This window comes from Aphelocoma coerulescens, chromosome 10 (assembly GCF_041296385.1).
Source record: "Aphelocoma coerulescens isolate FSJ_1873_10779 chromosome 10, UR_Acoe_1.0, whole genome shotgun sequence".
NCBI lineage: Eukaryota > Metazoa > Chordata > Aves > Passeriformes > Corvidae > Aphelocoma > Aphelocoma coerulescens.
In genome coordinates this window covers 20,850,920-20,878,789 of record NC_091024.1, presented here as the reverse complement: position 1 = coordinate 20,878,789, position 27,870 = coordinate 20,850,920, and the positions used below count along the sequence as shown (strand labels likewise).

Genomic DNA, 27,870 nt, shown 5'->3' with positions numbered 1-27,870 from the left:
TTGGTGGAAACATGTCTCTTTTAATACTTTTGGAATACAAGAGATAAAGCAATACCTAAAAACAATCTGGGATCAGGGATCCATCTTGCACCTGCTTCCAGAGCTGAGGACCATCCTGGCACCCTTCAGAGGCAGTTGGGTGCTTCATGGGAACCAGTGCTGCTCCCCGGCGCTCACCCCACAGCTTTCTGCTTCATTAACCCCTTCTTTGCTCCCTGATGGATCTTCGCATCCAGCTTCCCTGTAAAGAGGGGATTAAATAAAAAAAACCCACAACAAACCCTCATCACTCTTTATTTTTAAATGCTATTTGCAATGCAAATGAGCTGGAGGCAGCAAGGTCTCCTAGTTAGTGTGTTCCTGTCACATCCAATTATCCTGCTTGAGGAGCCAGGCGTTTCCAGCCGCCACGGCCTCCCTCCGCAGGCGCGACACCGGGGAGCCAGGGGCAAGCGTGTCCGACGCGGCCAAGAGACACCGGAGAGGGGGAAACTCAGCGAGGAGGAGAGTAAATTAACATCCAGCACTCGCCTGCCACTACCAGGGGGGAAACCGATCCCTGCGCCTGCCCGCGGGATGCACGTCGACACGTTCCGAGGGAACAACGTGTCGGGGACACGTTACTCCACAGTGCGAGCAGAAGCCAGGACTAGGGACAACAAACCCTCAGCTTGGCATGATGGTGCAATGGGCACCCAGTGTGATGGGGACACCTGCTCCACGTGGCCAAGTGCCAGGGTGGTGGTCTCCAAGGCCACCTGCTGCCTTTGCCACCAGGGCAAACCTCAGCCAGCAGCTCCAGTGGGACCTGGAGAAAACACTGCCTCCCCTTGACCTTCACAGCCCTTGGTGGCTTCACTGGCAGCTCTGCTTTCCCACCTAGGACAGGAGCAGGACACCAGAACATGGGATTTTGGGAAACTCCTGCTGAAGAAGACAGAAGCCAGGCATGGTGATGTGCTGCCTCAGAGGAGCGTCCCTGTCCTCTTCTTCCTGCCCATAAAAACGCAAGGATGCTCCAGCTCTCCCAGCTCCCAGAGAGGCTCTGCCAGCAGCCAGCTCCTCTATGCCACGTCTCTCCAGGACTTGCCTTCCTGCTGCTCCCCTGCATCTTCCCATCCTCTAAATGCCAACATCATCCTGTCTCCATAGCTGGGAACAGAGACAGGGCAAGATACACCAGGCTCCAAAGTTCTACTTTGGCCACTGCTCCGGAATCTGCTGGTCAATGCCCGTGTGCCATAAGAAGCAGGTGCTTCTCCAGAGAAAATGGCTCCTAACCAGCCAGTGACCATCACCTCCTCAAACCAAAACGTCTCTGCTAGCTCAACAGAGGGTTTGCGGGTCACCATGCCACAGATCCACAAACTGAAACACGGCTTGGAAGACTGGGAAGTCTGGGAGATCCTCCATCCCCTCAGCCACCTCAGAGAAGACTTCCCCCCCCCACCGCCTAAGGATGGGGAAGAAGCCCCCTCCTTGTAATGGCTGTTTCCAGTCATTGGCACCCAAGGAGGCTGAGCCAGCCCACCCAGAAGCAGTGTGTCAGACCACCCTGTCCCCATGCCAGGGGTGGTTTTGGCAGGAGAAAGGGAGCAAGTTCACACTCTCTCCATGCTCTGGTCCCCCACCACTGCTACTGTCACCAGGGCTGTTACATTTCACGTGCCTGCCTGCTTCTCCTGGACCCCAAAACCACTGGGAGGCTCCTCTGCTCTTCCAGCTGGCAAACAGCACACAGCACACAGGTAACCTTTAAGAAAAGGCTAAAAATAAGGCAAAGCCCCAGGGTCCCTTGCTCTTTCTGATCAATGATTCAAGGCCTCTCATCTCACACCATGTCCTCTGCTCCTCTGCACTCTTCCAGCCGCTGGCTGTTGGAGGCTGGGTTTTAAGTGATGCTTCAGGGAAGCTTTGCCTGGATTCAAGGAAATCTCCCAGGAGAAAGGCCACTGAGCTTTGTCCTCACTAAAACTACGTGGGGACGTGTTTGGGGAGAGCTGTGCTCCCAGATGCAACACTGTGCCCATCCCTTCCACACAAACAATGACCCTGGCAGCAAAAATCGAGCCATGTTAGGGTTTTTTTCCCATCCCCAGGCTGCTAGAAACAACTAATTTGCAACAGAGAAGCATCCGGATGTCATTGTGGCGAGGTCCATGCTGTTATCTGGCAAGGAAAACTGCTCTGGCTTGGCTTCCCAACAGGACAAACTGGCATTTTGTCATGGTTTGAGCCAGGTTTCAAGGAGACCAGGGCAGCCAGCAAGCCCAGGTGGGGATGTGAGCCGGCACCTTCCCTCTGCTCTGCTTCCAGCTGGGAGAATTAAGCTTCTCACTGCCTGGGATGCAATGCCAGCTTCTATTAACACAGCGCCTTGCGCCGATGAAAGGTCAAAGGCTTCCCTGCTCCTTCCCTAGGCTGTCACAAATATCACCCAGACGGACCATGTCCCTTCCGGGAGGTGAACGTGCAGCTCCACAGCCCCCCCGCGCTGCTCCTGTGACAGCTCCTATCGGGATGGAGGGCAGGGAAGGCAGGGCCAGCAGCGGGAGTGGGAGCACAGGCAGCCGCCAGCACAGCCGGCTTCCTTCCAGGCTGTTAGACTGATCCTTCTCCAAGCAGGAAAGTGTCACAACACAAAGGAGATGAAGTGACAGATGGGGAGGGGACCGGCAGCACCTGCACCCGGCGAGGCAGACGCGCAGGAGCTGCACAGCAGCTTCGCCCTCTCCCACCCACGGCTGGACAGAGGCAGAGGCGGGAGAGAAGGGGCACGAGTGAGCCTGGCGAGAGCAAAGGAGAGGTTAAAACAAGGGAAAAGAAGGATGCAGTGGCTGCACCAGCACGCAACGGCCACAAGGCTGTTCTCCCACAGCCAAGACGTTTGCATCCTCAATAACTCCTGCCTGCTCACTGGCACTGGGAATAACCCATCCATGGGGAGGACTGTGCCACAAGCAAGATCTGAGCACTTGCAGCTCTCCAAGCGCTGGTCTCCACTGGCTGAATGCACCTCCCAGGTGCTGCTCAAAAAGGCAAGGAAGCAACCAAGTGGTTTTGCAGGAAATACCCCAACACCCAACTGTGGGAGAAAGGTGCTTCTTGAGCAGCCTCAAAGCCAACAAAAATAACCCTCTGCTGTGCTTCACAAAGCCCTTATTAACCAGTCCTGAGAAATCCCAACACTCCTGAGCCCCAGGTACTAGTCCCAAGGATCCATGTGCAAAGGAGGGAGATCGCCCAGTTGTCAGCTCTGCTGAATAAACAGCCAAGACTCTTCCTGCTTCTGCTGCTTTTAGCCCGTCAAATTAATTTTTCACATCCCCTGCAAGCGCGCGCGGTGCCTTCCCCGGGCTGTGTGGTGGGGAGGCTGCTAATAAGGACGGAGCTGACTGCGGGCTCCCCAGCTGCCGCATCCCTCCTCCATCCTTTTTATAGCAGCGGGCAGGAATAACTGGCAGCCTGCGGAGGGGCTGGTGGCTCGTAAAAGGGACTAACGACGCTGGCAAGTGGAGCGCGGACAGATGCTGCGGCGCTTCCCCGTGCGCTCTGCCAGGGCATCCCATCCCACCGGCCTGCGGATGGGGAACATCCATCTGGCCCTGCAGCTCTTGCTGTTCAAGCCCTCACTGTCCTCAGGAGCAAGAGGGTGATTTGGAACTACGGGACACGGAGGTTGCCAGGATCTGCCTGGGCATCGCTGCACCGACTCCTATCCTGACCCAGGCTGATGCCGGCAGCGGATCGGCCACCGACACGAATGCTCCTTGACTCCCCCAGTGTCTGCAGAGGCAGGAAGAGGCACGCATTTGGAAGGAAGCAACATCTGGGGAAAGGGGAACCGAAGACAAAAAAAATATTACAGATGTATTCGAGCCATTAAACAAACACCTCGAGATCAAAGAGCAGAGGGCAAAGGTTGGGAACTCATCTGGCAACGGCAAGCTGGGGTGGCGAGGGGAGCCGGCTCCGAGGGCCGGGGGGGCATCTGGGGAAACTTTACTACTTACAGATTTTGTGTTTTCCTTTGATGGGAAACTTCAGAACCATCTCCTGGGGATTAGTGCAGATAAAGACAAATGGAGACCCGGACTCCTGGCTCAGGTCCGGATACTGTGAAACACGGAGAGACACAGAGAGCAGAGTCAGAGCAGCTGTGTGGGTGCACAAAGAGCTCAGTGGGCAAGAACAGAGGGATCTTAGCCAAGACATGGGTTATATGGAGGCTGTAGCAGCTCAGACTAAACCACTTCAAGAACTTTTAATGAAAAAAACCCAAACAATTTCAGGTTTGGGTCTTACTCTGCAAGCCCCTTGCTCAGCCTCTTCCCACCGCACCTCCGCTGGTGCTTGCTGCCTCTTTGGATCCGCTCACCCTGGGTGTTCCCAAAACCCCCTCAGCTCCCTTTAGCACTGACCTGTGTTACCCCTGTGGTTTCACACTTGATTTAGGATGATCAGAACCCTGGGGTGTTGACAGGGAGGCGGTCGGGGCCCTGCCATCACCAGCCCACCTGTTCACTGGGACAAGCAAGGGACAGATTTTCAGCCTGATGCATCCAACACTCAGCTGATCGGAAATGTGGGTCTTCCCACTAATACCTAACTAGTCATGGACAGCACACCAGCACCTCAACCAGAACAACCTGCCAAACCCAGCCTGAAATGACCACCAGAAAGGTGGCCACCATCAGCTGTCCCAGCTACGGACACATCCCCAAATGTTCCCCACAAAGCTCAATCCCGAACACAAGGATTTGAGATTTGGAGAGCATGTCCTCTGTCCTGCTGTGGGACACGCATCCTTTGACATTCACTTGCATCTAAAGGGTGAGCAACACACCTGCTACACACCCAGGCGATGGCTCAGAGAGGCCAGCTCAGGGCCGGTCAATGGAGGGATTTTACCACATTGAAGACACGGGGGAATTTTATAGGAAGAGAATAAACAGATTATAGAATCACAGAAGCATTTAGGTTGGAAAAAGACCTCTAAAATTTTTTCTCTCATTAACCATGTGGGGAAAAAGGAGAAAAAACCCACTCCATGTGGGAAGCACACCAAGATCCTGGCTGGCTGCAGCTCAGCCTCTCTGGCATTGAGAGGTGAAATGCAAAACAGTCATAAAAAATGTATATCTCAGCTCTCACCTCAGATTGTCCATGAGCTGCAGAGCTGGTGCTGACAGGCGCTGAGGCCAGCGCATGCCACAAGAGTGCTCCAGCCCAGGAAACCCTGCTCAAACAGACTGCGGAAGTGGTTTTCCTTCCATGGGAAAACTGCCTTCTTTTTTTTCCTGCTCCCCTGCTTTCCTCGAGCAGATCCATCAAGGCTGCTGGAGGGGACAGGATGCCAGACCAGATGGAGCTGCGTGTCCTGGCAAATCCCCCATTTGTTACTAACAAATGACTCCTAGGCCGAGTGTTTGAAAAGCTCTCACCAACCTGCCAAGTTGAGTTTGGATTTGCCCTGGAACAGCTGGGCACAGCGAGGGAAGCAGGGAGCGACCCGCTCTCCCCACACTGCAGCAGGGTTTGGCAGCACTGCCAGCAGTTCAGGGAGACTTACAGAAGCCCAACGATGGGATTGGATCAATCAGCGTTTCCAAGCCCTCTCATTTCACAACAGCATGTAAGAGCTGGGCACTGAGTAAGAGAGATGTACAAGCACTCAGCTGCTCCACGCAGCTCCGTGCCGGGGAGGAGGAGCCGCGCCGATCCGCATCGCGCGCCGATGCCCCGCTGCACCGACCCGGGCTTGGACAGGCTTCTTCCTCTCCGGTTTTTTTTTTTGGCTGAGTCACCTCACTTGACTTGCTTCCACTGCTGCATGCCTATGCCAAGGATTTTCATTTCCCATCTGCAGGGAAGGAGGATCTTGGAAGGTTAGGAAGAGCCGACGTGAATATCCCCGGCCAACACCTGCAGAGTGTGAAATGCTGGCACCGCTTTGTCGCTCTCGGCATCACACGGGTGACTGGTGGCACCTCCATGGCTGGAGGACCTGAGGACAAGCACGGCCTCCAAAGGCCACCCAAACCTGGCTGCAGAGGTGATCCATCCCTGCTCCCCTACACCTGGTTCAGCCCATGGCTTCTTCAGCCAGGTGGGGCAGCCAGGACGGGTGTGTTGCAGAGGTCCTGCTGCTGGAATACAGCTGCTTCCCAAATCTCCTCAGCCACCATCTCCCAGGTGGACCTGGACACCACCATGTCCCCCTCACACCCTCATCCAGGGAACATCTCCCAAACAGGCATCAGCAGTGAAAGCAATAGCCAGGTCGGCTTCTCCACTGACAGCTTTCATCCAAAACCAGGATCAAGCCTTCAGCTCCGACAGTTCCAGCTCAGTCTGATCCCAAGGCCAAGGTGGATGCCACAGCTGTGACTTGGATTCCCACTGCCACACCACAGCCTTTCATCTTTGCTCCCAGGGTGCCTTTCTGTCCGTGAGCCAAATCCCTTCATGTCCCACATTTTAAAAAGCTTTGGTCCTTCCTCTGGCATCTCACTCCTAGGAGGCAGGGGAGGAGCCCCTCGTCCAGCAGCTACATTTAAGGCTCCCTTCTTCCCCTAGTCCCTTCCATGAGTACATTCCATTCATTCATCCCACAGAATTTAGGAAGCTCCACTCTCAACGGAGACGATGCCACCAAGACACCAAACAGGTTTGCCTCCGTCACATTTTCCAAAGCTGCCCAAGTTTATGTACCAAAACCTCATTTCTCACTGTTTCTGCTGTGAAAGGTCAGTCAAGTCACTCCACTGTGTCTGCAACGCAGGAAGTGTAGGAGACGGAGAACAAATTTATTCCCAACTACTCCACCCCACAGGCAGCCCATCATCACTTCAGCAAATCTGAGCTTGGAATAAAAGTCCAAACCCCACAGCTGGTGTGGCAGAGTGAGAGGACAGAGCATATCCTGTCACACTGGTCAGGTTGGACGGGGCTTGGAGCAACCTGGTCTAGTGGCAGGTGTGTTTCACCCCATAGCAGGGGGTGAAATGAAATGAACTTTAAGGTCGTTCCCAACCCAAACCAGTCTGGGATTCTGTGATCCCCAGTAAAGACAATCTTCAAGAGCATTTTTTCAAATAAGAGGTGAATTCAGAGGAAAACCATGCTCCCTCTCTTCCAGAGACCAAGAATCAAACCCAGCCAGGAGTCTGATGGGGGATGTCCCTTCTTAAATTCAACAGCACGCATCGTTCTCATCTTGGAGTGTTCCTAAGACAGGTGCTGGTACTCCAGGCTTTACACTGCCTCTACCTGGAAGCAACTTGGCTTTTAGGGGAAGGTGGATACAACAGACACAGTGCAGAGGCCAGATTATCCCTCAAGAAGGAGCAAGCCCACCCTCCTCCAATCCTGCAGATGAGCAGGGAAGCTCGAAAGAGAGGGGTTATGCAATGCAACTACAGTGTGAAAAAAATGATTCAGCCTCCTTTCAGACCTTCTGCCATCTTGTAGCTGGCTGGTGACAAGGCAGGTGGGAGGCCAGTGGGCTCTGTGGGCTGCAAGCAGCCGACATGGCTCACCAAGAGCTGCTCCTCCCACTGCTTCGCACCAATACCCCACAGACGCGCTCCACACACGGCCTCCACGCAACCACTGCCCCCCCTGCTCGTCCCACCTCTCCAGCTGGGCTTCAGCTTGCTGCTAACAGGTTTGGAAGATCCCGGCTGTGAGGAGATTAGGTGGGAGGGAAGAGAAAAGCAGAGCTCAAGGCAGCTTAACACCCGCAGGAAGAGCTCGAGGTTAAATGAAGCTGGAAAAGGGAGCTGAGCACTGGGCTCCTCTGAAAACCGGCCACCAGACTCACCCTCACGCCAGAGCCAGTGCTTTGGACGTGTATTAAGTGGCTATCAGATGTCCCCAATAGCCACCCAGCTCAAGCTGCAAGCAGGGATAATTGCTAATGAATGTTCCCTACACTTTGTTTTCGCCATCCCTCGTCTCCCATCACCAGCTTGTCACCACCAGGAATAGCAGCAGGGCTGCCAGCCTCCCGCTCCACAGCCCACAGCAAAAGAGCAAAGGAGGGGACGAGCCAGCTCAGAGCCAGCAGAGACACGAACCCACCTTCTCTGACATCTGAGAAAAAAAATTCCTGCTATATTCCCCCCACACACACACCAATCTGTTAAATTTTTTTTTTCCCCAATTTAGGTAAAGCCTGCAGCAGGATGCCAGGGCTATGCAGGCTCACCCAGCATCGCTGGTACCAACGCAGCATTTGGGACCCTTTGCTCATCCTGATGCCATCTCCACAGGAGAAAAAACCATGGAGACGGGCCATCCCAAGGGCCATCCCAAACCCCTCAACTGCTGCACCCCTCCTCAATAAGCTGCGCTGGCTTGAACCCAACTGCCGTGACCCGAAGGCAGAGGAATGGAAAGAGCAGAAGGAAAACGTCCTGGGGGGAAGCCAAACCATCACTAACGAGATGAGCTCTGCTCTGGTGCATCCGAGGCAGGAACAAAGGCACCGCGTGCACGGAGCAGCAGCTCTGCGCAGCACAAAGCCCGAGCGCTCCCGGCAGCTCCTTTAGCGACCCTCCAGGAGCATTCTTGCTCTCATTAAGGCCTCGGGACACAAAGGGGTGGGAATAGCCCCAGTTTCACACACAGCAGCCTAAGGAGCCCCGAAATGCAGCCTGAGCTCTCTGCTTTCCTTGCCATGGAGCGCACATCCCGGTTAGCTGGAGCGTGGCGGAGAATTGCACGCTGGAACCTGTGGTCCTTCCCCTGGTCACTGCCACTCTCTCCATCTTACAGCTGCCGGGGGCACCAGCAGAGAGGAGATGCTTGCAAGGTTCATAATGGAAAGGGGTGAATCATTTTCCTGGCGTGGCTCCTCAGTGAACAACAGGGAAAACACGGCTCGCTCTGCCAGGCAGCGCCGGGCCAGGACACCCGCTCCAGCCTTCATTTCCCTGCTGCTTTCCAAGAGCTTCAGAATAAAAGAGGCAGCACTGGAAAGCAACGCTGTCTGGAAAGAATAAAAGCAAGCAGAGCCCATGTGTTGGCAACAGAGTTCACCATAAAATGCATTCAAAGGGGAAAAAATCATCCTGGTGGAGGCAGCATCCCCTCTGAAAGAGCGGGGCTGCTGGAGCCAGCAGTGGCAATAAATCGGCTCCTCCCAGCAGGCAGAAACACACACTGGGCTCTTCCTGGGTGTTGGAGACACCCCTTGGCCACGTGCAAAAAGAGGAGTGGGATGCAAGGGATCCCCTGGGAGCCCAACTTCCTTCACCCCGTTTTCTTGGTGATTTGTGGGACAGGCGGATCCGCTCTTCTTTCATGCCTCATAAGCTCCACCGCTGTCAGAGCAACGTAACAGGTAATTAACTACTAAACAGCCATTTTCTCGTTCTCTCCGGAGGGAAATTGCTCACCATCCAGCTAGAAAATATTTCTTCAGTGGTTTGCAAGAGCGAAAAGAAAATGGGCAGCTTTTTGGGAGTGACGGGGGTGCTGCGGCCAAACAGGGGCACTTGCAGCAATTCCCGCACCAGGAACACATGGATCCAGGAGAAAAGAAGCCACCAAAAATGAGAGACGATGCTTAACTGGATGTGGGTGCCACTGTGCCCAAGGCACGTCTGGCTTGTCACTTTTCCAAGGAGAGGGGTTTAGGAGCATCAGTTCCCTGTCTGTTGTTCCAATAGCAGCGGTCTCCATCATCTCTTTACAAGGACATTCCCTTTGGGGAATTATCCAGCCAATTTTCCCAACACAGTCCTCACCCCGGGTGCTCCAGGGCACATTCACCTGAAGGTGACGCCCAACTGCGAACAGCAGATCCAGGCTTACCACTGCTGTGTCACCTCCTGACTCAGCCCTCCAGTCCTGGAAAGCACTTGCAGAGCACCTCAAAGCTTCGCTCTGAGCTTTGATCCCCCTCATGACACAGTCTTGCGTCACACTTCCAACTCTAAGCACGTTCTCAAGTACCATCTTCCTAGGTCATAGGCCAACCAGCCTTTGGCCCATGAGAAATGTAACATTTTCCTAAACAGAAACTCAAAAGCAGATCCAAGTTTCTAGAAATGCCAAATTTTCTAGCTTGAGGCAGAAACATCCAGAACACACACCCAAGGAACACTACAAGCTGTCCTTGGCCATGGAAGAGCTCGGGGATGCAGCAGAGCTGCTCCACACAGAGGCTGCGTTAGCAAAGGGATACGCAATCCAGATCAACAGAACGTGAAAAGAAGGGAAAAAAGCAGGATCACAAAGAAATCCAAACAAAAGCCGTCAGCCAAACTTTTGTTTGAAAGCCTGTCAGGTCTAGACTGCAACGTGTGAGGAAGGAACAGCTCGAAACCACAGCTGCTAATGGTTATGGATTTGGCAATCAAAATGTCTTTGTTAAAAAAAAGAGAAAAAAAGTTAACTGCCTGACTATTGAGGTTACAAACCGCAGCCTTGATGCATTGTTGCAGTCAACATCCTCCCTGCTGTTCCTGAGCGCTTACAGCTGCTGCTGGCAGCTCGTGTGCTGGCACATGCTCCCTGCACCAGGATGCACAAGGAATTCTGCGAGCCTGCCTTCCTTTCCCCTTCTTCCCACCACAATTCCTGGCAGCCCTCGGCTGCTCTGCCCCTCGCACGCCTGGCTGGTACGCAACCAGATCCAGGCACAGCAGGCTGGGATGGCCGCGGGATCCTTCCCTGGCCGGGCGGATCCATCCGGTGGGTGTTCTCCACCCCCAGCCCGGAGCCCGGCTCTCATCGTGGTGTTCCTACACCACAGGCTGTACTTTGATTTGAAGGGCAGGGGAAGCAATTAGAACGCAGTAAGTAATAACAGGACTTTGAAATGTAGATTTAAAATTCAAACTTGCGCTGGTGCACTCGGAGCAGTCTGCCAGGGCTCCAGGAGACCCAGAGGACCCAGCGGTGCCAGCAACAGCCGCTGCATCCCCCAGCTCTCCCTGAACCGGCATCGCAGGACCTACAGCCACCAACACCCTCCTAAATCCCAGCCCAGGACAACACCCGCCCATGGTAAACCCTGGAAGGGCTGGACATGTTTATAGAGCGCCTGACGACTGGTTCAGGAGAAACTGGGTGGACTTGGAAAAATATTTGGGAAGGTACTAGCTGAAAGAGCTGTTTTCATCCCCCCGTGCCAAGGGACAGCAGGGGCAGGGCTAAGCTCAGCTCCAACGCGGCCCCGCCGCCCGCGCCACCGGACAGAGCCGGCAAAGAGAAGGGAAAAGCGATGGGGAGGAGGAGACAAGGGGAACCAGGGCACCTCATGGATCTGCGCCTGGCGAGAGACAGTCAGACTTCAAGCAGCTTCACAAAGTCCTTTCATAACCAGAGCTGGGAAGCACAGGGGTAGGACACGCAACCAAGCTGGAGAACCCAAACTTTGGGAACAGGCCCTGCACACCTGTGTCCCTGCCCTGGTTCCCGAGGGCAGCTGCCTCTCCTCATGCTGACCCTTGCTGCTGCTCCCAAAGGAGGTGTGATGCCAGCAGCTGCTCCCAGGATTGATTCAACCCCTCAGATGGGATGGGATTTCTCACAGGACCAGGAAACGCATCGGAGCAACCGGTCTGTTCAGGGTTAGGAAATCAATGACACACCAACAAAAGCTTAAGCAAGCAGAGTCCTTGGGCACTCTACATGTACTGTGGAGGTTGTATTTTGCAGCTGACACATCATTTGGGGTCACCATGGAAAGGGTGGTCACAGCTCAATCTGGACTGGGAGGCAGTGGGGCACCTGACCTGGGGCTCCAGGTCAGTTTAATCTAACCCTCAGTTTCAGGACTAAATAAAACCCAAACACTGAGAAGACAGCAACTATCAGTGACCACATCTGAGAGAGGGAAAAGGCCCTGCCAGCTCGTGAGTAGTTTGCTGAAATGGTAGCAGAGGCGAAGTCCACAGTCATCATTAATTAAGTCATATGCTTCAGCCTTGGCTTCGCTTTCTCCCTTGGGTCTAGGAAACCAGAGGAGAGGGCAAGCAGGCCTCTATCATTCGATTTCTTTGGCATGCTAATGCATTCCTAAATTAATCATCATCAAGTGACAATCTCTCCTTCATCTTAACAGCCTGAGCAGTGGCCTGAGCAAACCTGCTGGCTTATGCAAGGCAGCTGGAGCCTCAGAAGAGCCTCTGATGAAAACCAAAGCACTTCCCATATGGAAAAACTCCCCCATCTCTTACCGTCTCTAATCCAAACCAGCTGCATTCCTGCTCTGCTCCCAGAACCACGAATCAGGGGATTTTGTGGGGTGAGAACCTGAATTAAAGGGATGCATCACCCTGTGAGCCAGCTTAATGCCTGACACCACTGGATCTGGCATCTGGCTACACAGAAAAGACAAATTCAGCTCAGGAGAACGCAGGGACCTGTGAAGTTCAAAGGCCTTTCATGGATTGCAATCATTAACAGCCACGTAGACTGCTGCAGAAGGAAGGATATCTGACCTAGCTAAAAATCCTTCACTGGGAGAGGTGCCTCAGGAATGAGAAGGCAAACATCCCGGTGGTGGAGGCGAGGAAGGTGCCAGGACAGCCACAGCACCACACAAACAGGCATTTGTCTCACTCGGAGCCTGCGCTAGGAAACCCTTCCTTCAGGGACCGGGTCCTCATAAAAAGTCTCTATGCATTTATACTGTTCTTAGAAGTACACATCAATGTCTGTGTTTGTGTTTCTCCCTCTCATTAACTCCTTAGGAAAATATTCCCAGAGGGCTATTGTTCCTTTATTTGGAGATAATCTAAACAGGCACCTTCTGGAGTCTAAATATAGAAAGCCTCTACCCTTCTTCACTCCTGTTTGAGAATCTAAAGTGAGTCCTGTACACTGGGCACCTGAGTCTCATTTTTTTTGTTGTTCTTTTCACCAGGGAGGGAAGAAGAGGCCAAGAGTTTAAACCCAAATTTCCTGAGTGAGAAAGCTGGAGCCTATTTAAATAATAGTTGCAATCTCGTGGCACAAAAATAACTTCTACGTGTTCCCCTGTGCAGATTTAGGACACTAAGTGATCACCTAGAAATGAAAAATAAACACTTAACTCCCATCAAACATAATTAGCCAATATTTCAGCCCAGCATAATAGCTCCATCCAGATATTGGCATGAGTGTGTGTCTGCACTCAAAATAAGCCAAACACACCTATCAGCCACCAAAACAGCAGCAGGAAACGCTCTTTTTTCAGTTAAATAGTCTCTCAGATCAAAGTCATTAGCAAAATGAACATGGACTTCAGAGCACATGGAAATGGCATCAGTGTAAACACTTCCCTGCTGGCTTTAGTCCTGTGCCAAGCCCTGCCTGCCCCATCCCACAGATCCCAAGTGGGCGCTGCTGAAGTCACTGACACCTCGTGCAGGAAAACAAGGGCAGCTCCTTGCTCTGCCCAAGGTGTCGGTGACGTCAGCCCCGGAGCAGGGAAAAGCCGTAGCGAACGCTTGGATCTCCAAGGGGGAAAAAAAGTTTCCAGGTCACCTCTAGCTGAAAAGTGTAACAAAGGGATCATTCTGGTCTTGAGCAGGGCTTTTTGGGCTGCTGCCAGGGAGAGAAGGAAATGAGCCCAGAATGTAGTCTGAGGAGAGGCAAGATGTGCAAAGCTCAACTGGAAATCCTGAGATTTCAGAGGGATCTCCAGGCACCCGGCAAGCTGGGCTGAGTTCAGGAAGCAGCTCCTGCTTCGCTTCCCTGCAAACAAAGCAGGTGACACTGGACACCTGGGCTGGACCCTCCTACCTGAACACAACTTCTGCTGCCAGAGCAGCTTCAAGCCAAAGATCACAGCTCTGAGCAGTAAAATGTGGTGTAAATAACCTCTGACTGGAAGAACCGCTTCATTTTCCATGTGGGAAGGAGGCCCAGAGGAGCAGATTTAACTAGTTCATGCAATAGGCAGCACAGCTGGGATTAGGGTACCTGACGTGCCACTGATCCTAACCCCAAGGACATCTCTACTCTTCCTCTGCTCCCTGCCACCTCCAGCACTCCAGATCCTGTTCCATCATCACTTCCCACACATCCTCAGGATCTGCAAACCATCTCAACAACATCATTTGGGCCTCAAATGCTGCAGGTAGGTCAGAGGAAGGTAGGGCTGCCTCCTCTGAGCGATGACGAAAGGCCAGGCTTACATGTGCAGTAAAAATGTGGATAAAAAACCCCTCCCTGGTCATAATGCAAGAGCTCTGGCAGGGAATGGGCCTGACTCTGCTGGGGCAGCATTGCTTAATTTTGGTTTTTTGAGCACAAGTGTAAAAAAAAATTAAATTAAATGAGGGTAATGATAGAAAAATACCAGCAGGATGCTGCAACATCTTCATTAGCAACCCGAGAGAGGATGCAAACAGCAGGGAAATTAAATCTGCAGACAGTGCTAAACAGGGAGTGGGTGACAGCAGTGAAAGGGCTGAGAGATAATGGAAGAGTCACAGTGGGGACAGACCACAAAACCATGGAATCACAGATTGGATTGGGTTGCAACAACCTTAAGCCCATCCCATTCCACCCCCTGCCATGGGCAGGGACACCTTCCACTAGCCCAGGGTGCTCCAAGCAGACTGGCCTTAGACACTTCCAGGGATCCAGGGGCAGCCACAGCTGCTCTGGGCACCCTGTGCCAGGGCCTCACCACCCTCACAGAGAAGAATTCCTTCCCAATATCCCATTTAACTCTGCCCTCTGGCAGTGGGAAGCCATTCCCCCATGTCCTGGCACTCCTTGTCCCAAGTCCCTCTCCAGCTCTCCTGGAGCCCCTTTAGGCCCTGCAAGGGGCTCTGAGGCCCCCTCAGAGCCTTCTCTTCTCCAGGTGAGCACCCCCAGGACGAAGAAAAACAGGTCCAAGACCAGGAAGAGCCTCCCTTGCCTATGGGAACAAATAGTCACAAGAGTCAAACCAAGCTTCTGTGGCTGCCAAAAAACACTGGATCCCCACCAAAACACCATGAGCAAGCCAGGAACTATTTCATCCTTGGGAGGCTGGTATAACCTGCAAGCAAGGCTCGCCCTGCACTTGTGAAATGATTTCTTCTGGAACATGCAGGAGCCTCAAACGGGAGGTGGTGAGGAGGAGAGGTGTGAGTCAAAGCACAGCGCCTGGAAAAGCTCCACGGCGGCTCAGTCCCCGAGAGGTCTCTGCTCTGCATCCCCTCCCCTCGCCTGCTCACACATTCCTTGAAAATATCCAATGTTTCTGCACGCCCTAAGTGGTGAAAAAGCATCATGTTTCCTTGCCTCTGTCCCTGAGCTGCAGGGAGTCTTTGCACACCGGGAAATGGCTGGATCACAGTGCTGACGCTGCTGATGAACCCGGGCTGAAACACCCACGTGAGCAACAGGAATTCCTTATTCCCAGCGAGACCCAACTCGGATTTCTGAGCTGGTGCTGCACACTTTGTCATCTTGCTGACATTTGCAATTAAACTCGGCTCAGCTTCCTTCAGATGCACTTGCTGCTCCTGAGAACCCACAAAACCAGACATTTCCTCAGAAAGGCTCAGATCTCTGGATTTAAGCTCACAAGCGAGGGAAATTAACGCTGCTTAAAGGAATCCTGGGAAAAATGGACAAAACCACTGTAAAAAGGCAGGAAATTAGGAATTATAAGTAGTTTGCAATACAGAAGCAGCAAAAAGCCAGAGAAATGGAACCCAGGAAATGCCAGAGCATTGAGGAGAAAGGAAAATTTGTCATTAACAGGTTGGATAATGGTGCTCCTGGAATACACTGCTCTGTCTCCAGTGCCTCTGCAGCCAAGCAGTGTCAGCAAACTGGGAGGGATTTCCAGAGAACGTGGCTAATTGTGAGGGTCCTCCATGGGAAGATTAAAGCTAGCTACCTACAGCACAATTCCCAGATCGGAGATGCTGTCACAGCCGTTCTACCAGTGCCTGAAGAACACATCCACAAAGGAAGAGGAGGGATTGTGACAGACAGAAAAGTGCTTGTAAGAGACCAGGATCTATTTTTCCACCACTGTTACAGACAGCAGAAGATAGACAGGAATCTCCACTGAAGCCCAAACTGCAAATCAGTGGATGCTACAAAAGGAAATCCCTACAGTGGCCTCGGTGTCCCTTCCTCTCTCTCTCCCACGGCTTATTCCCATACAATGCCAAATACTCCTGTAGGTTTCATGGTATTCCAGTCCCAAAGCTCCCTCTGCTGCTCATACTCCAACCTCTCTGCCTTCCTCCTGTGACTAACAGACACAACCTCACCAGAAATACAGTCTCTGTCTTTCCAGGCATCTCTTCCTGCTAAAAACCTCACAGGGTCTGGGAAAGCCAGAGGAGCACTCCTGCTGCCTCTACAGTTCGTCACAGCAAGATCACCCTGGTGGATTCCTTCCCAAAGAATCCATCTATTCCACCTCACAAGATGGTCATGGTTCACTACCAAGCCCTATATGGTTTGGTGATTCCCACCAGACCAAACCTGACGTACACAAGGGGCAGTGGAGTGAACAAGGATGAAATGGGATCAGGAGCAGCTGTGCTGTGCTTGGTGCTAAGTGCAGGTTTTGTAAGTCCATGAACCACACCCCGAGGAAAGCTCCTGCTCCAGATTTTGGGCATGGAGTCAGTCACAGCATCAGACTCAGGCCTCAGGAGGTCTCCCAACCAAAGCAGGGCCAACACTGAATTCAGGTGAGGCTGCCCACGACTTTGTCTTCTTGGGTCTTGAAAATCTTCCCAGGTGAAGACTGTCCAACCCTTTGGGCAATGCCTGCCCCACTGCTGGGCCATCCTTATGGTAATTTGTGTTCTTAAGCCACATTGAACCCTCCCCTATCAATTTATGACCCTCCCACCGTGCATGTCAGCACGCAGCCTGGCTCTGTCTCCCAATAATCTCCTTGCAGGAAGTGAAGATCTCTCTGTCTCCTGCCTCTCCCCACAGGGCTCCAGCCCCTAACCACCCTTGGGGTCTCCATGGGATTCGCTCCAGTTTATCAACAATTTTATGGTGACCCAAGTATTCCAGATGTGGTTTAACCAATGCAAAGAGGAATAATCACTTCTACTGCCTATGACTCCTCTGGGATTTGTGCCTGCTCCAGGACAGCAGGTTAACAGATACTCTCCACTCTAACTTTTGGATCCAAGAAGGTCATCAGGTTAGTCAAGCATAAGTTTATCCTTAGGAAAATCCACACTGGCTATTCCTAATGTCCTCCTCCTCCATGTGCCCAAAACTGGCTTCCCAGAGTAATCTCTCTACGAGGTTCCCAGAGACCAAGCTGAAGCTGACTGGCCTGAAGTGTCCAGATCATCCTTCCTTCTCTTTCTAACCACAGGTGCAACAGTTACCAAGGGTCCTCTCCTCGTTTCCACAACCTTCCCAAGGCAAGAGTGGCCTCACAAGGCCACCTGCCAATGCTCTCAGCACATCTGGACACACACCATCACTACCCATGGACTTGCATGGGTTGAGATTTCTCAAAAGACTCCCGCTTCTAGCCTTGCTTCTCTACAGCGAGTCCTGTGGCTCTCCTGTCCATCCTCCCTGGTGGGAAAGAGTTTACCTCCTCCCACGGCTCCTCCTCCAGGTCCAGTGCCCCAACCAGGGCACAACACTCACCAGCTAGGCCAGTGTGACACCACCAGTGAGGCCACTGTGACCTCCAGCTCCTGGAAGAAGCACCAGGCAGATCCAGCAGCTACAGACCGCGATCCCTCCACAGGGGCCAAGCCCCATCTCCTATCCCAGGGCAGTCATTGCTGCTGGCACCACAGGGCAGGGACAAGGTCCCATGGCACAGCACCACCACTGCTGCAGAGTTTTCCATGCTGTCCTGAGTTGCCAGGCCCCTTCACGTCCTCTGCCACACAAATCCCTGCAACAACTTATGTCTTCTCAACACCATGTAAAATTTCCACTCAGTGTCTTCTCCAGAGGTGAGTTCCACCACTTTAAGAACTCGCTGGTAATGCAAGCCTGGAAAGGTTCATTTCTGCACTCACCTGCTCCTGAAATTGCTCTTGTGATAAACAATCAGTCACGTCCACACAGCCCAGGAGGCATCCTGAGGGATAATCACTTGGAAATTCCACATCTGCAGCAAAAGAAACATCTCTTCAGGGAGCCCATATTCCCACACACAGCTGGGATCTTCCAATCCCCAGGTGCCCTTCCCTCTCTTCCAGGCACCTCTACTTTCTGAGGCACAAGAACACACACAGCAATTTTAACACTTTTGTGTGCCTTTTCCAGGTCAGGCTCTTCCCCATGAAGGGCTAAGGCTGGGAAATTTAATTTTATATCTAGCTTTCCCTGCTCAGCAGAGAGGGATTTCTGACACTCTCATTCTGTGGCTCAGTGTACCAAAGCATTCCAAGAATCAGGGAGAGGAGTTCACCTTTCCGGAGCAGCATTCTGTAGGTGGCCTCCAGTTCACAGATCTCCTGAGGGGAAGGTCTTTTAGCAGTAGCTGCAATCCATAACCTCCCTCGATGAGAGGTGTACCAGGTCCTGCCCTCCACCCTAAAGAACAGAGGAAAATTTAGGACTAAAATTCCAGCAGAAATCGCCCACATGGACAGATTTTTCACTCAAACATAGTCAATTCCTGCTGCTAAGCTTTGCCCTGATTATCCCAACTCAAGCAACGTGTCAGGACCACAAAGAAAAGCCGAGACAGGCAAAAAATGTCACAAATAAAGCAGAGCGTGTCCTCAGGGCTTTAGAGGACATCAATCCCCAGCAGGGCTAAGCTCCCAAGCTCCCAAAATCAAGCAGAACAATCAAAGGAGCAATAAGGCACTAGGTCTCTGCATGGAGCAGAGATCCTGGGATTCTGCAGCTGTACCAGAGTGGCTGGAGCATCCCCAGAACACCTGGGTGCAGGATCTGGGCACATTAAGATTTACAGCATCTTTAGCTTGGGAAGTGAAAAAGCTCCACTCTCCAAAATAAGAAATGTGGTGAAGGGAAAAAAAGGCTGAAGAAGATTTTTTGTTCACTATTAACAGTAGGAGCTTCTTTTTGTAACCCAATTCCCAGCCCAGAGGGGGAAGATAGTGGCAAGGGTTGGGTTTCTTTTAAACAAAGCCTGGTGCCACTGTTGCCTTCCTTATACTGAACAAAAACCCAGAACATATTTCAAGTGATTACCTTATTTGCTTTTCAAATTCCACACAGGAACACCCCAACTATAGCAGTGAAATCTCAGCCTCTCTCTACATTCACCCACTGTGAAGAAACTTGTCCCTTACAGGTTAGGTACTATCCCCAAAATAAAAAAGAGGTTCTCCAGCTCCTCAAGCCATCATTACACTGGAAGAGGAAGCACAGCTTCCACACCTGGAGCTATCACAGGTATCAGCTGTTGCACAGAGCCAGTGGGTCCACAGAGATCCTCTGAGGAACACAACTTCCCACCTTCCCTGTGGAGCAGGAGCTGCCTGGGATACCTTCACCTTTTGATTCCTCTCACAAGCAAGGAAGCCCAAGGCTGGTGCAGGCTGAGGCACCAACCATCATCCGAGATCTCCTGCAGCTCTCGGTCCTGAATCCGCAGCCTGCTCCGCTCCAAGCCAGACTCACTTCCAGCCTCCATGGAATGAATGGTTTTCCTTTGTGGGAGCAAACCAGTTTGGTCCACCCACTTGAGTGTTCAAAAGAAAACAGGGAAAAGGTTAGCACCTCTCCAGGAATAATGTGTATCAAGTGCAAATCCTATGTGAAGTTTCCCTTCATTTATGACCTTTATGCCCTTTCGAAAATGGGAATCTGGCAGAAAAGGCCTCATAAAATAGAGCTGAAAGGATGACACAGCCTTAGGCTGACTCTCAGAAATTCTTCTGCTTTCCTGAAAAGCAGGTGGGAGGCTAAAACTCCAATAAACCAACCCACCAGGAGCAGGGCATTGGCAAACCCTCTCTATCCCAAAGTGGGATGGTCAGCGAGGGACACAGGGGAGGAAAGAGGGGGTGAAAAACAAGGGGAAGCAGGGGGAATGGCTTCCCACTGGCAGAGGGCAGGGTTAGATTGGATATTAGGAAGAAATTCTTTACTGTGAGAGTTGTGAGATGCTGAAACAGGTTGTCTAGGGAAATCACCCCATCTCTGAAAGTGTTCTTGGCCAGGCTGGACAGGGCTTGGAGGAACCTGGTCTAGTTGAAGGGGTCCCTGCCCACAGCAGGGGATGGAATGAGATGGTCTTTAAAGTCCCTTTCAGCTCAAACCATCCTGTGATCCTTTGGGGCACTACAGATGTGCTGGAATTGACAATTCTTCAGCTCAACTCTCCCAAAATTAGTCACTACTCTGGAATAAACCACTGAAGCCCCACTGACCAAAGGAGCAGGCTGGAGGAGACGGGGATTCACCAAAACCCCAGAGTTTGGTGTCATCTCTGCCCTGGGGCTCCCGGCTGGCTCACTCAGTGCACCACAGCTCATGGCCTCGATGGTCTCATCCAGTCTGCAAGCACAAATGAGAGGAGTGAACATTCCCTGCTTCCCCTGGAACATCTCCCTTCTCCCCACACACTCTGACCCAAAGCATTTTTTGCCCCATTCCCCCCAGCTAAATGATTTCCTTGCTCGGTCTGATTTCCAGTTTGAGCAGTCACTGCTCTCTACTGCAGAAACTCAGCTTGGTGTGCATTTGAGCTGAATTGGTTCTGTTGAGACAGGCCTACTGCAACACCTCTTTCCCAGGCAGCTTTAACAGGAATGTCAGACCACTCTCCAGAAGGATTTGCACCTCCTTGCTCTCGGGCAGGCTGCCAGCCCTCACGCACTTGCTGTGGTACTCAGCCATGTTGTTGTCTTCCTCCAGGATCTGCCTGCCAGCGAAGTCGATGGTGATTTTCTTGGCAAGCCGAGAGGCGTGGCGCAGCTCCCGCAGCTCCTGCTCCCTCTTCTGGAGCGCTTCCCTTTCCTGCTTGGAGAGCCACTGGTTGGAGTCCGTGGCAAAGTAATCCGACTCGTCATCAATGACCTGGGTGCGACGCACGCTGGGAGAACAACCCCCACAGGAGAAGATGAGCACAGTGGGACCGTGGCAGAGCCCCAAACCCACCCTCCAATCTGCTCCTTTCCCATCTCTCTGGAGAGCTGGACTGTTGGGACAAAAAGCAAGGACACCCAAACAGGATCCATTCCAGAGACTCACTCTTGTCCCACCAAATGCCATAGTTCGGGTGTCTGTGGCTGCAGTCTGGGTTTTAGAAGGAATTCCCAATGTTTTGGCTAAAGGCACCTCACCTGCCAGGTCACTTATGCTATTCATGACACTCTCCCACCTGGTATCTTACCTTGTTCTGTCAAATTCCAGTAACTTGTCTTTGTGCTTCACAGCCATCTCCAGGCCTGATTTGAGTCTCGCTTCCTGGCGAGGCAGCAAGCCTTTGCTTATGGCATCCAAATTCCCTGAACTTTCAGCACCTGAGACACAAAACAAACCACAGCTCAGCAGTCACTGGGTTAAAGCCATTTGGGTGGGACAGGCTGCAGAAATGCCCCCTAAACTAAATGCCATCCCAGGAGCTAAAAGTACAGCTTTGTAGCAAGATCAGCATCTTTCCAGGGAGGTTGAAGCCTCAATTTTCCCTCAAGCCCATTTCACAGACTCCTTCCTCCAAAGAGGAGGAATCACTTGAATATCACAGTGACAAAGTCTGGGTAGAGTTTAGGGAGAAGCTCTTGGTCTTTGGTTCTCTTTCACCCTTCCCTAATAATTCGGGCGGTCAAAATTCCTCCCATCGCCAACCACAGGCCTCGGGTCACAGAATCATGGAATGGTTTGGGTTGAAAGGCACCTTAAAGCTCATCCAGTTCCACCCCTTGCCATGGGCAAGGACACCTTCCACTAGCCCAGGGTGCTCCAAGCCCCATCCAACCTGGCCTGGAACACTTCCAGGGATGGGGCAGCCACAGCTACTCTGGGCACCCTGTGCCAGGGCCTCACCACCCTCACAAAGAGGGATTTCTTCCCAATATCCAATTAAATTTCTCATCTTTTAGTTTAAAAACATTCCTTCTTGTCCTATCACTATCTGTCCATTTAAATAGCCCCTCTCCCTCTTTTTCATAAGCCCCTCTAGGCACTGGGAGGGGCTCTAAGCTCTGGAGGCTTTTCTTCTTCAGCAACAACCCCTGCTTTTTTAGGAGTCCCCTCCTAAAAGCCAAACCCTCCCCACATGTTGTTACCCCTAAAAAGAGCCTCTTGGCCAGGACAGATTCCAGAGAGACCCAGAGCCTTCTGCTGCTGTTTGTGGCCCCCACAAACAATATTCTATCCTGACACACCACACCAGGTTCCCCAAACCAGCTGTTTCCAGAGATGGAGAAATCTATTCCCAGCATATGTTCTTCCTTCTTACCCCTCCTGGCAAGGGGCCCAAAGCCAACCAAACAAACAACAGGGAACGACCAAAAAAAACCACAAAAGGTTTGAACCAGAGCCATGATGGAACAAACCAGTGTATTTCACCACACTGGGAAATGCCTTTGTTTCAGGGAAACAATTGCCTGTATTTCCCTTTGGTCACTGATCCATAATTGTTATTCCCAAGACAAACAGCAAACCACATTCCAGCATTTTTACACAGATAACAAAGCAAGAGCTGGCAGGGGCAGGAGGGAAGAGAGATAAAACAAGTAAGAAAAGGGATCCTGAAGTACACCAGCATGTGTATGGGAAGGACAGAACAGCCTGGCTGGTGCTCTCAGGGACTTCCATCCTCATGCCATCTCCACAGCTCTAAGGAAAAGCCCAGACCTGGAGTAAATATTTCCCCCCCACACCTGGAATAACTACCTCCCCAGTTCTTCAGCAAAGTGTATTTTCCAACCAGGAACACCATGACCTTGGCTGTAGTTCAGCTAAACTCGGACAAACATCCCCACAATGCACAGGTCTTCGCTGGGACACTGGGTAGTATTTCCTCTTGCTTTCCTTGGCTCTGTTCCTATTTTTAGCTCCCAAGATAAGTGTGAGACAAGAAGAGCCATTAGGGAATATTAACCACCACCTCTCTAAGCCCAGCAAATCAGACAGCAGCACTTCATCTTCCACAGCACACATTCCAGAGGAGACTTATCCTAATTTTCAAGGACTGCTACAACGATCCGGTTCATGTGATTGATTCTGGAATGCTGAACGAGCAGCCTTGGGGCCTCAGGGAAAGGACAGCACACGCTGCCATTTGACACTCGCCACTGCCACCTCTGCTGAAGCCCGGGAATGCTGCCGAGGGCTTGCAGGAGAATCCAAGGAGGCAGCTTCAATCCGTCCCTTCAACGCCTACCGCAGACACAGGGCAGCAATGAGGCAAGAGGCTCAGTGAAGTCTGAAGGAAATAACGCACACAAACCATTTGGATTCATTCTGTTCCAGGTATGGAATTGCTACTGACCTGCCATGAGCTTCTTCAGCAGCTTCTGGCTCTTGCTGGAGTCCCGCTGAAGAATGTCCTGCTCTTCTTTAGTGCACACCTGAGGAAAAGAAGGAAATGAAGGCTTGGGAAGGACATCACATGGGAAGGATGTCACAGCTTGACCAGTTTCAGAGCCCTGGACAACAGTTCAGGCTGTTTAAAGTGGCAGTGACAATCCACACCTCCTTTTCTTCCCCACTGACACGGGGAGAACCCTGGAAACTCGTTGTTTACTAAAAGAGAAGTGCAGAGTTTGGTTTCTCCCTGTTCTGTGGGTGGACACGTTGCTGACTGAGCTCAAAGGACAAGAGATGAGCTCAGAACTATCCCAGGCAAAACCACAATCCTTAACTTGGAGGTTTTCTGTCCTTCTTGGCCACTGGCAGTTAAACTGATCATTCAAAATAGCAACCAACCTGCTCTAAAACATTTTGTTCTACCCAACCAATATTTTCCTCTCACACGAAGAGGAATTTCCTCTCATCTGCCATCAGTAACTTGCCCTCTTTCTCCAGAAGGTGCCCTTTGAACTGAATCTGGGTGTTAACAGATATCCCAAAGGATCCACATTGCACAAGAGTTGAAGGAAAGGCAGGACACTGCTCCTGACAGGGCGAGCAGGGCTGTGCCCGGGATGGGGCTGAAGCCTTGCAGAGATTTTGGACACTGGTGTGACCCACAGCAGACTGCCAGAAACCAGACAAGCTCCAAAGCCATGTAAATTATGAGGGAAACCTCCCAAGACGTTCTTTCCTTCCCTGCTTTCGAGCTCTGCAAGAGGAACTTCCACCTAAAGGGCTGGCTCAGCCACCTTCTCCAGGTCCAAGGGGGCAGTGACTCGCAGGTTACTCACCAGGGCCCCGCAGAACAGGCAGGGCCCCGAGCCCTCCTGCTCGCAGACGATGCGCCCGCACTCCAGGCAGTTGTTGATGAGCCTGTGCTTCTGGCCCAGGCACTCGCAGGCGTGGCGGCCCGGGATGAGCACGGCCAGCCTGTCCTGCCCCTCCCTCGTGTACAGGCTGACGAACTTGGGCTTCTTCTTGGAGGAAATGCTACTGCTGCCGACTCCACTGCTGCTCTCCTGGGCCTGGGAAGGGAAAAACAAACAAACAAACAAACAAAACTGTGCTCCCAGTGCAGCACTGGCAGCAGAGAGCGAGTGCTGACCCCTGGGCAGGCCAGGAGGCTCAGACAAGCGTTCTGCTGCCTCACTGGAATGAAACTTGGACCAGACCCCAGACTGAGCGGAAAGACAAGCTCAGGCCTGCCAGAAAAGCCCTAAGGAATCCAAACAAAGCAAGGACACCAGGATGCACTCAAAGTTTGCCACCCGTGCCAGCTGGAGCTGCTGGGATTTGGGCAGCCAGCGCTGCTGTCCACGCTCCACACCTGCAGGAGAGCCTCACACACCTCTTTAACAGCTCCAAACAGCAGCTCAGCCACTCCAAAGTTCATTTCCAAGGATTATTTAGACTCCTTGTTTGTAGCTGTGCACCCTGTGCGTGCCTGTCCCCAGACACAGCTGGTGGTGGCACCAGGGCTGCTGCAGTCACAGACATGTCACCTCCCAGCAGCTTCCCCGCCTGGCACAGCCACCTCAGCAGAGCTTTTCCACACAGGAAGGTTCAAGTACTGAGCTGTAAAATAAATTCTGTTCCTCCTTCTATGATCTGGTCTCAGTGATTTCATGATCCACCTCTGAGTTTCAGTCTGGTTTAGTGACAAGCAGATGCAGCATTTCCAGTCCCCCCAGTTTTAGTGCCACTGCCAGATCCAAACACTGCCACCATGAAAGAAACCCAAAACAAGATAAAGGGACTTTGGCAGATCTTTCTCACTTGTTTTTTTAAATTTTAATTAAGTTAGAAGGTAACTACAAGGAAATGGAACATCACTGTCCATTTTTAACCTTCCAGTTCAAAAATGTGGCATTTTATCCTATAAACACTTTTACAAACACTTTCAGCCTCTGCAGCCTCCCTGCTCCAAAAAGTTCCATTCAAAAACATGGATTCAAGTTCCACTCCTTACTCAGGAGTAGCAGCATTTCTCAGGTTTAGTGTTTCTATGCTCTCATTCCACAGTTTCTTTCTGAAGTATTTCACTTGCCAAGTGATGTTTTAATCAGCATGACTGGGAATGTTTAAATACAGCAGGAAAGGATGTTCTTAACCACTCGGTGGCTTCAATTCCCCACCCTCATATCTGACTTAAAGAAATCCCTTTTATTCCTAATGACAGCCTCGACTTCCTTCACCTGCTCTCTGCTTCAGGCTTTCTGGGGGAAGAAAAATCTATGCTGGCATATTTGCTACCTGATGATTATTTTACTCCCAGTTATAGACACAAACAGACATAACCTTTCTCCCCAGCCTGGATATCATAGAAACATGGAAATGGTTAGGTTGGAAAGGCCCTCCAAGATCACAGAGACCCATCATTAACTCTCCCTCCTTTCCTCTCCCTCTCTCCCTCCCTCCTTTTCCCTCTTCCTCCTTCCCTTCTTTCCTTCCTCCCTCCCCAAGTGCCTCATCCACAGGTTTTTTGAACACTTCCAGGGATGGTGACTCCACCACTGTCCTAGACAGCCCATTACAGTATTTGGCCACTGTTTCCAGGAAAATATTTTCCCCAATATCCAACCTAAACCTCCCCTGGCAGAGCTTGAGGCCGTTTCCTCTCCTCCTGTCCCTGTTTTCTGGGAGCAGATCCCAACTCCCACCTGGCTGCCCCTCCTGTCAGGGAGCTGTGCAGAGGTAGAAGATCCCCCCTGAGCCTCCTTTGCTCCAGCCTGAGCCCCTTTCCCAGCTCCCTCAGCTGCTCCTGCTGCTCCAGCCCCTTCCCCAGCCCCATTCCCTTCTCTGGACCTGCCCCAGCACATCACTGTCTTTCTTGTGAGGGGCCCAAAGCTGACCCCAGGATTTGAGGTGTGGCCTCACCAGAGCATCCCAGTCTGACATGTCCTGGACACCCATTTCCACTTTCCAGTCACATCTTTACCAGTCTCTGACATGCACTTTACCCAGGCCCCAGGTTCCAAGCCTTTCCAGTGACCCCCAGCCTCCCTGGCACACCCCCCACACTCACTTTGGCCAGGTCCAGAGGGGTTTTCACCTCCTCTCCGTGAACACTGGGCTCGGTGTACGCCGGCGCCTCCTGCTTGTTCCGCCCTTTGCGCTTCCCCTTCTTCCCTTGGTCCCCAGCCCGCAGCACTTCTGGAAGTGTGAGCAAGCAGAGAGAGGCTGGCTCAGTGCCAGCAAGAGAAAGATGTCCCTGGACTCCACTTGGTGACTGAAAAGGGGCTTTAAACTGTCCCGACAATCAGGAATGGGAGCAGTGTCCAAAGAGGGATGCACGGCATGGAAAGGTTTTAAGCACAATAACCCGGTTTATTGGAGAGCTTTCCACCCTGCACCACTCACCGTCCTTTTTCCGATACACGGGGAAAGGCTCGGAGGGCAGCTGGGCCGATTTCCTCCACCTGGCCAGCAGCTCTTCCACAAACCAGCTCTTCTTCCCTTCGGTGCCCTGAACGAGGTCAACAACGTATTCCCGGATCTCATCCTCGTTTGTGATCGACAAGATGTACCTACGAGGGGCCGGGTGGATAAAAAGGGGTGAGGGGAGGATGTCCCGAGGTCTAGTCCAGTGATCTCATCGCACAGGTGTGTCATTTATCCACAGGTGTATCATTTATCTACAGTGTGCATCATTTATCTCTCGTTTTCGGATCAGGTTTCTGTGGAGACCGTGGTAAGACCGTAGCAGGGGGTGGAACGGTGTCAGCTTTAAGGTCCCTCCCAGCTAAGAGCAATCTGTGATTCTGTGACCCCACATCCCCGCCCCGCCACTTCCCCTCCCCAAATCTCCACCCGAGAGACAACCCCGGGCACAGACTCCCGACAGCTGCTCTGACACACCCCATTTCCTCCGTGCTGGACCGAGGAGCCCCTGCCAGAGGGCAGAAGGGCCCCGCCCGCCCCGACCCCGCTCACCTCACCACCTCCTCGCCCACGTCCAGCCCGAAGTCGCCGCGCAGGTGTTGGACGCACCAGGCCAGCAGCGCGCTGGGCGCCGCCATCTTCCGCGGGGGACGGGAAACGGCGCCGCACCGCCCGACACCCTCCGCTTCCGTTCCCTTCCCCCCGGGAACGCGGCCGCGGAGCGACCGTTCCGTAAGCGGCTCACAGAGTCCGGGAATAGTTTGGGTTGGAAGGGACCGTAAATCCCATCCCACTCCAACCCCCGGCACAGGCAGGGACACCTCCCACCAGCCCAGGTTACCCAAGCCCCGTTCAGCGTGGCCTGGAACACTTCCAGGGATCCAGGGGCAGCCACAGCTGCTCAGGACACCCTGTGCCAGGGCCCCACCACCCTCACAGGGAATTCCTTCCCAATATCCCGCCTGGGCAGAGGGGAGCGGGAACGGGAGCGGGAGCGGGACGGGGGCGGGCCCGCGCTGCATTGGCGGGCTGAGG

At 52.5% G+C, this 27,870-nt stretch overlaps 1 protein-coding gene across 2 annotated transcripts; it reads right to left on the bottom strand.

The window, feature by feature from the left end:
• Positions 1 to 27,795, bottom strand: TRIP4 (thyroid hormone receptor interactor 4). Of its 2 annotated transcripts, XM_069025837.1 has the most exons (13): positions 27,388 to 27,795; positions 26,815 to 26,981; positions 26,480 to 26,607; positions 24,246 to 24,479; positions 23,372 to 23,450; positions 21,269 to 21,398; positions 20,753 to 20,968; positions 20,304 to 20,430; positions 19,425 to 19,612; positions 18,365 to 18,489; positions 17,970 to 18,061; positions 4,014 to 4,116; positions 1 to 241 (listed from the first exon to the last, which is right to left on the bottom strand). In XM_069025837.1, the coding sequence occupies exons 1-13, from the start codon at positions 27,471 to 27,473 to the stop codon at positions 174 to 176; spliced, it is 1,743 nt and encodes a 580-aa protein (XP_068881938.1). In that variant the 5' UTR covers positions 27,474 to 27,795; the 3' UTR covers positions 1 to 173. The 2 variants fall into 2 exon arrangements, with proteins under 2 accessions (XP_068881938.1, XP_068881939.1); XM_069025838.1 differs by lacking the exon at positions 26,480 to 26,607 and having other exon boundaries at positions 27,388 to 27,474.
• Positions 27,796 to 27,870: the final 75 nt, after the last annotated feature.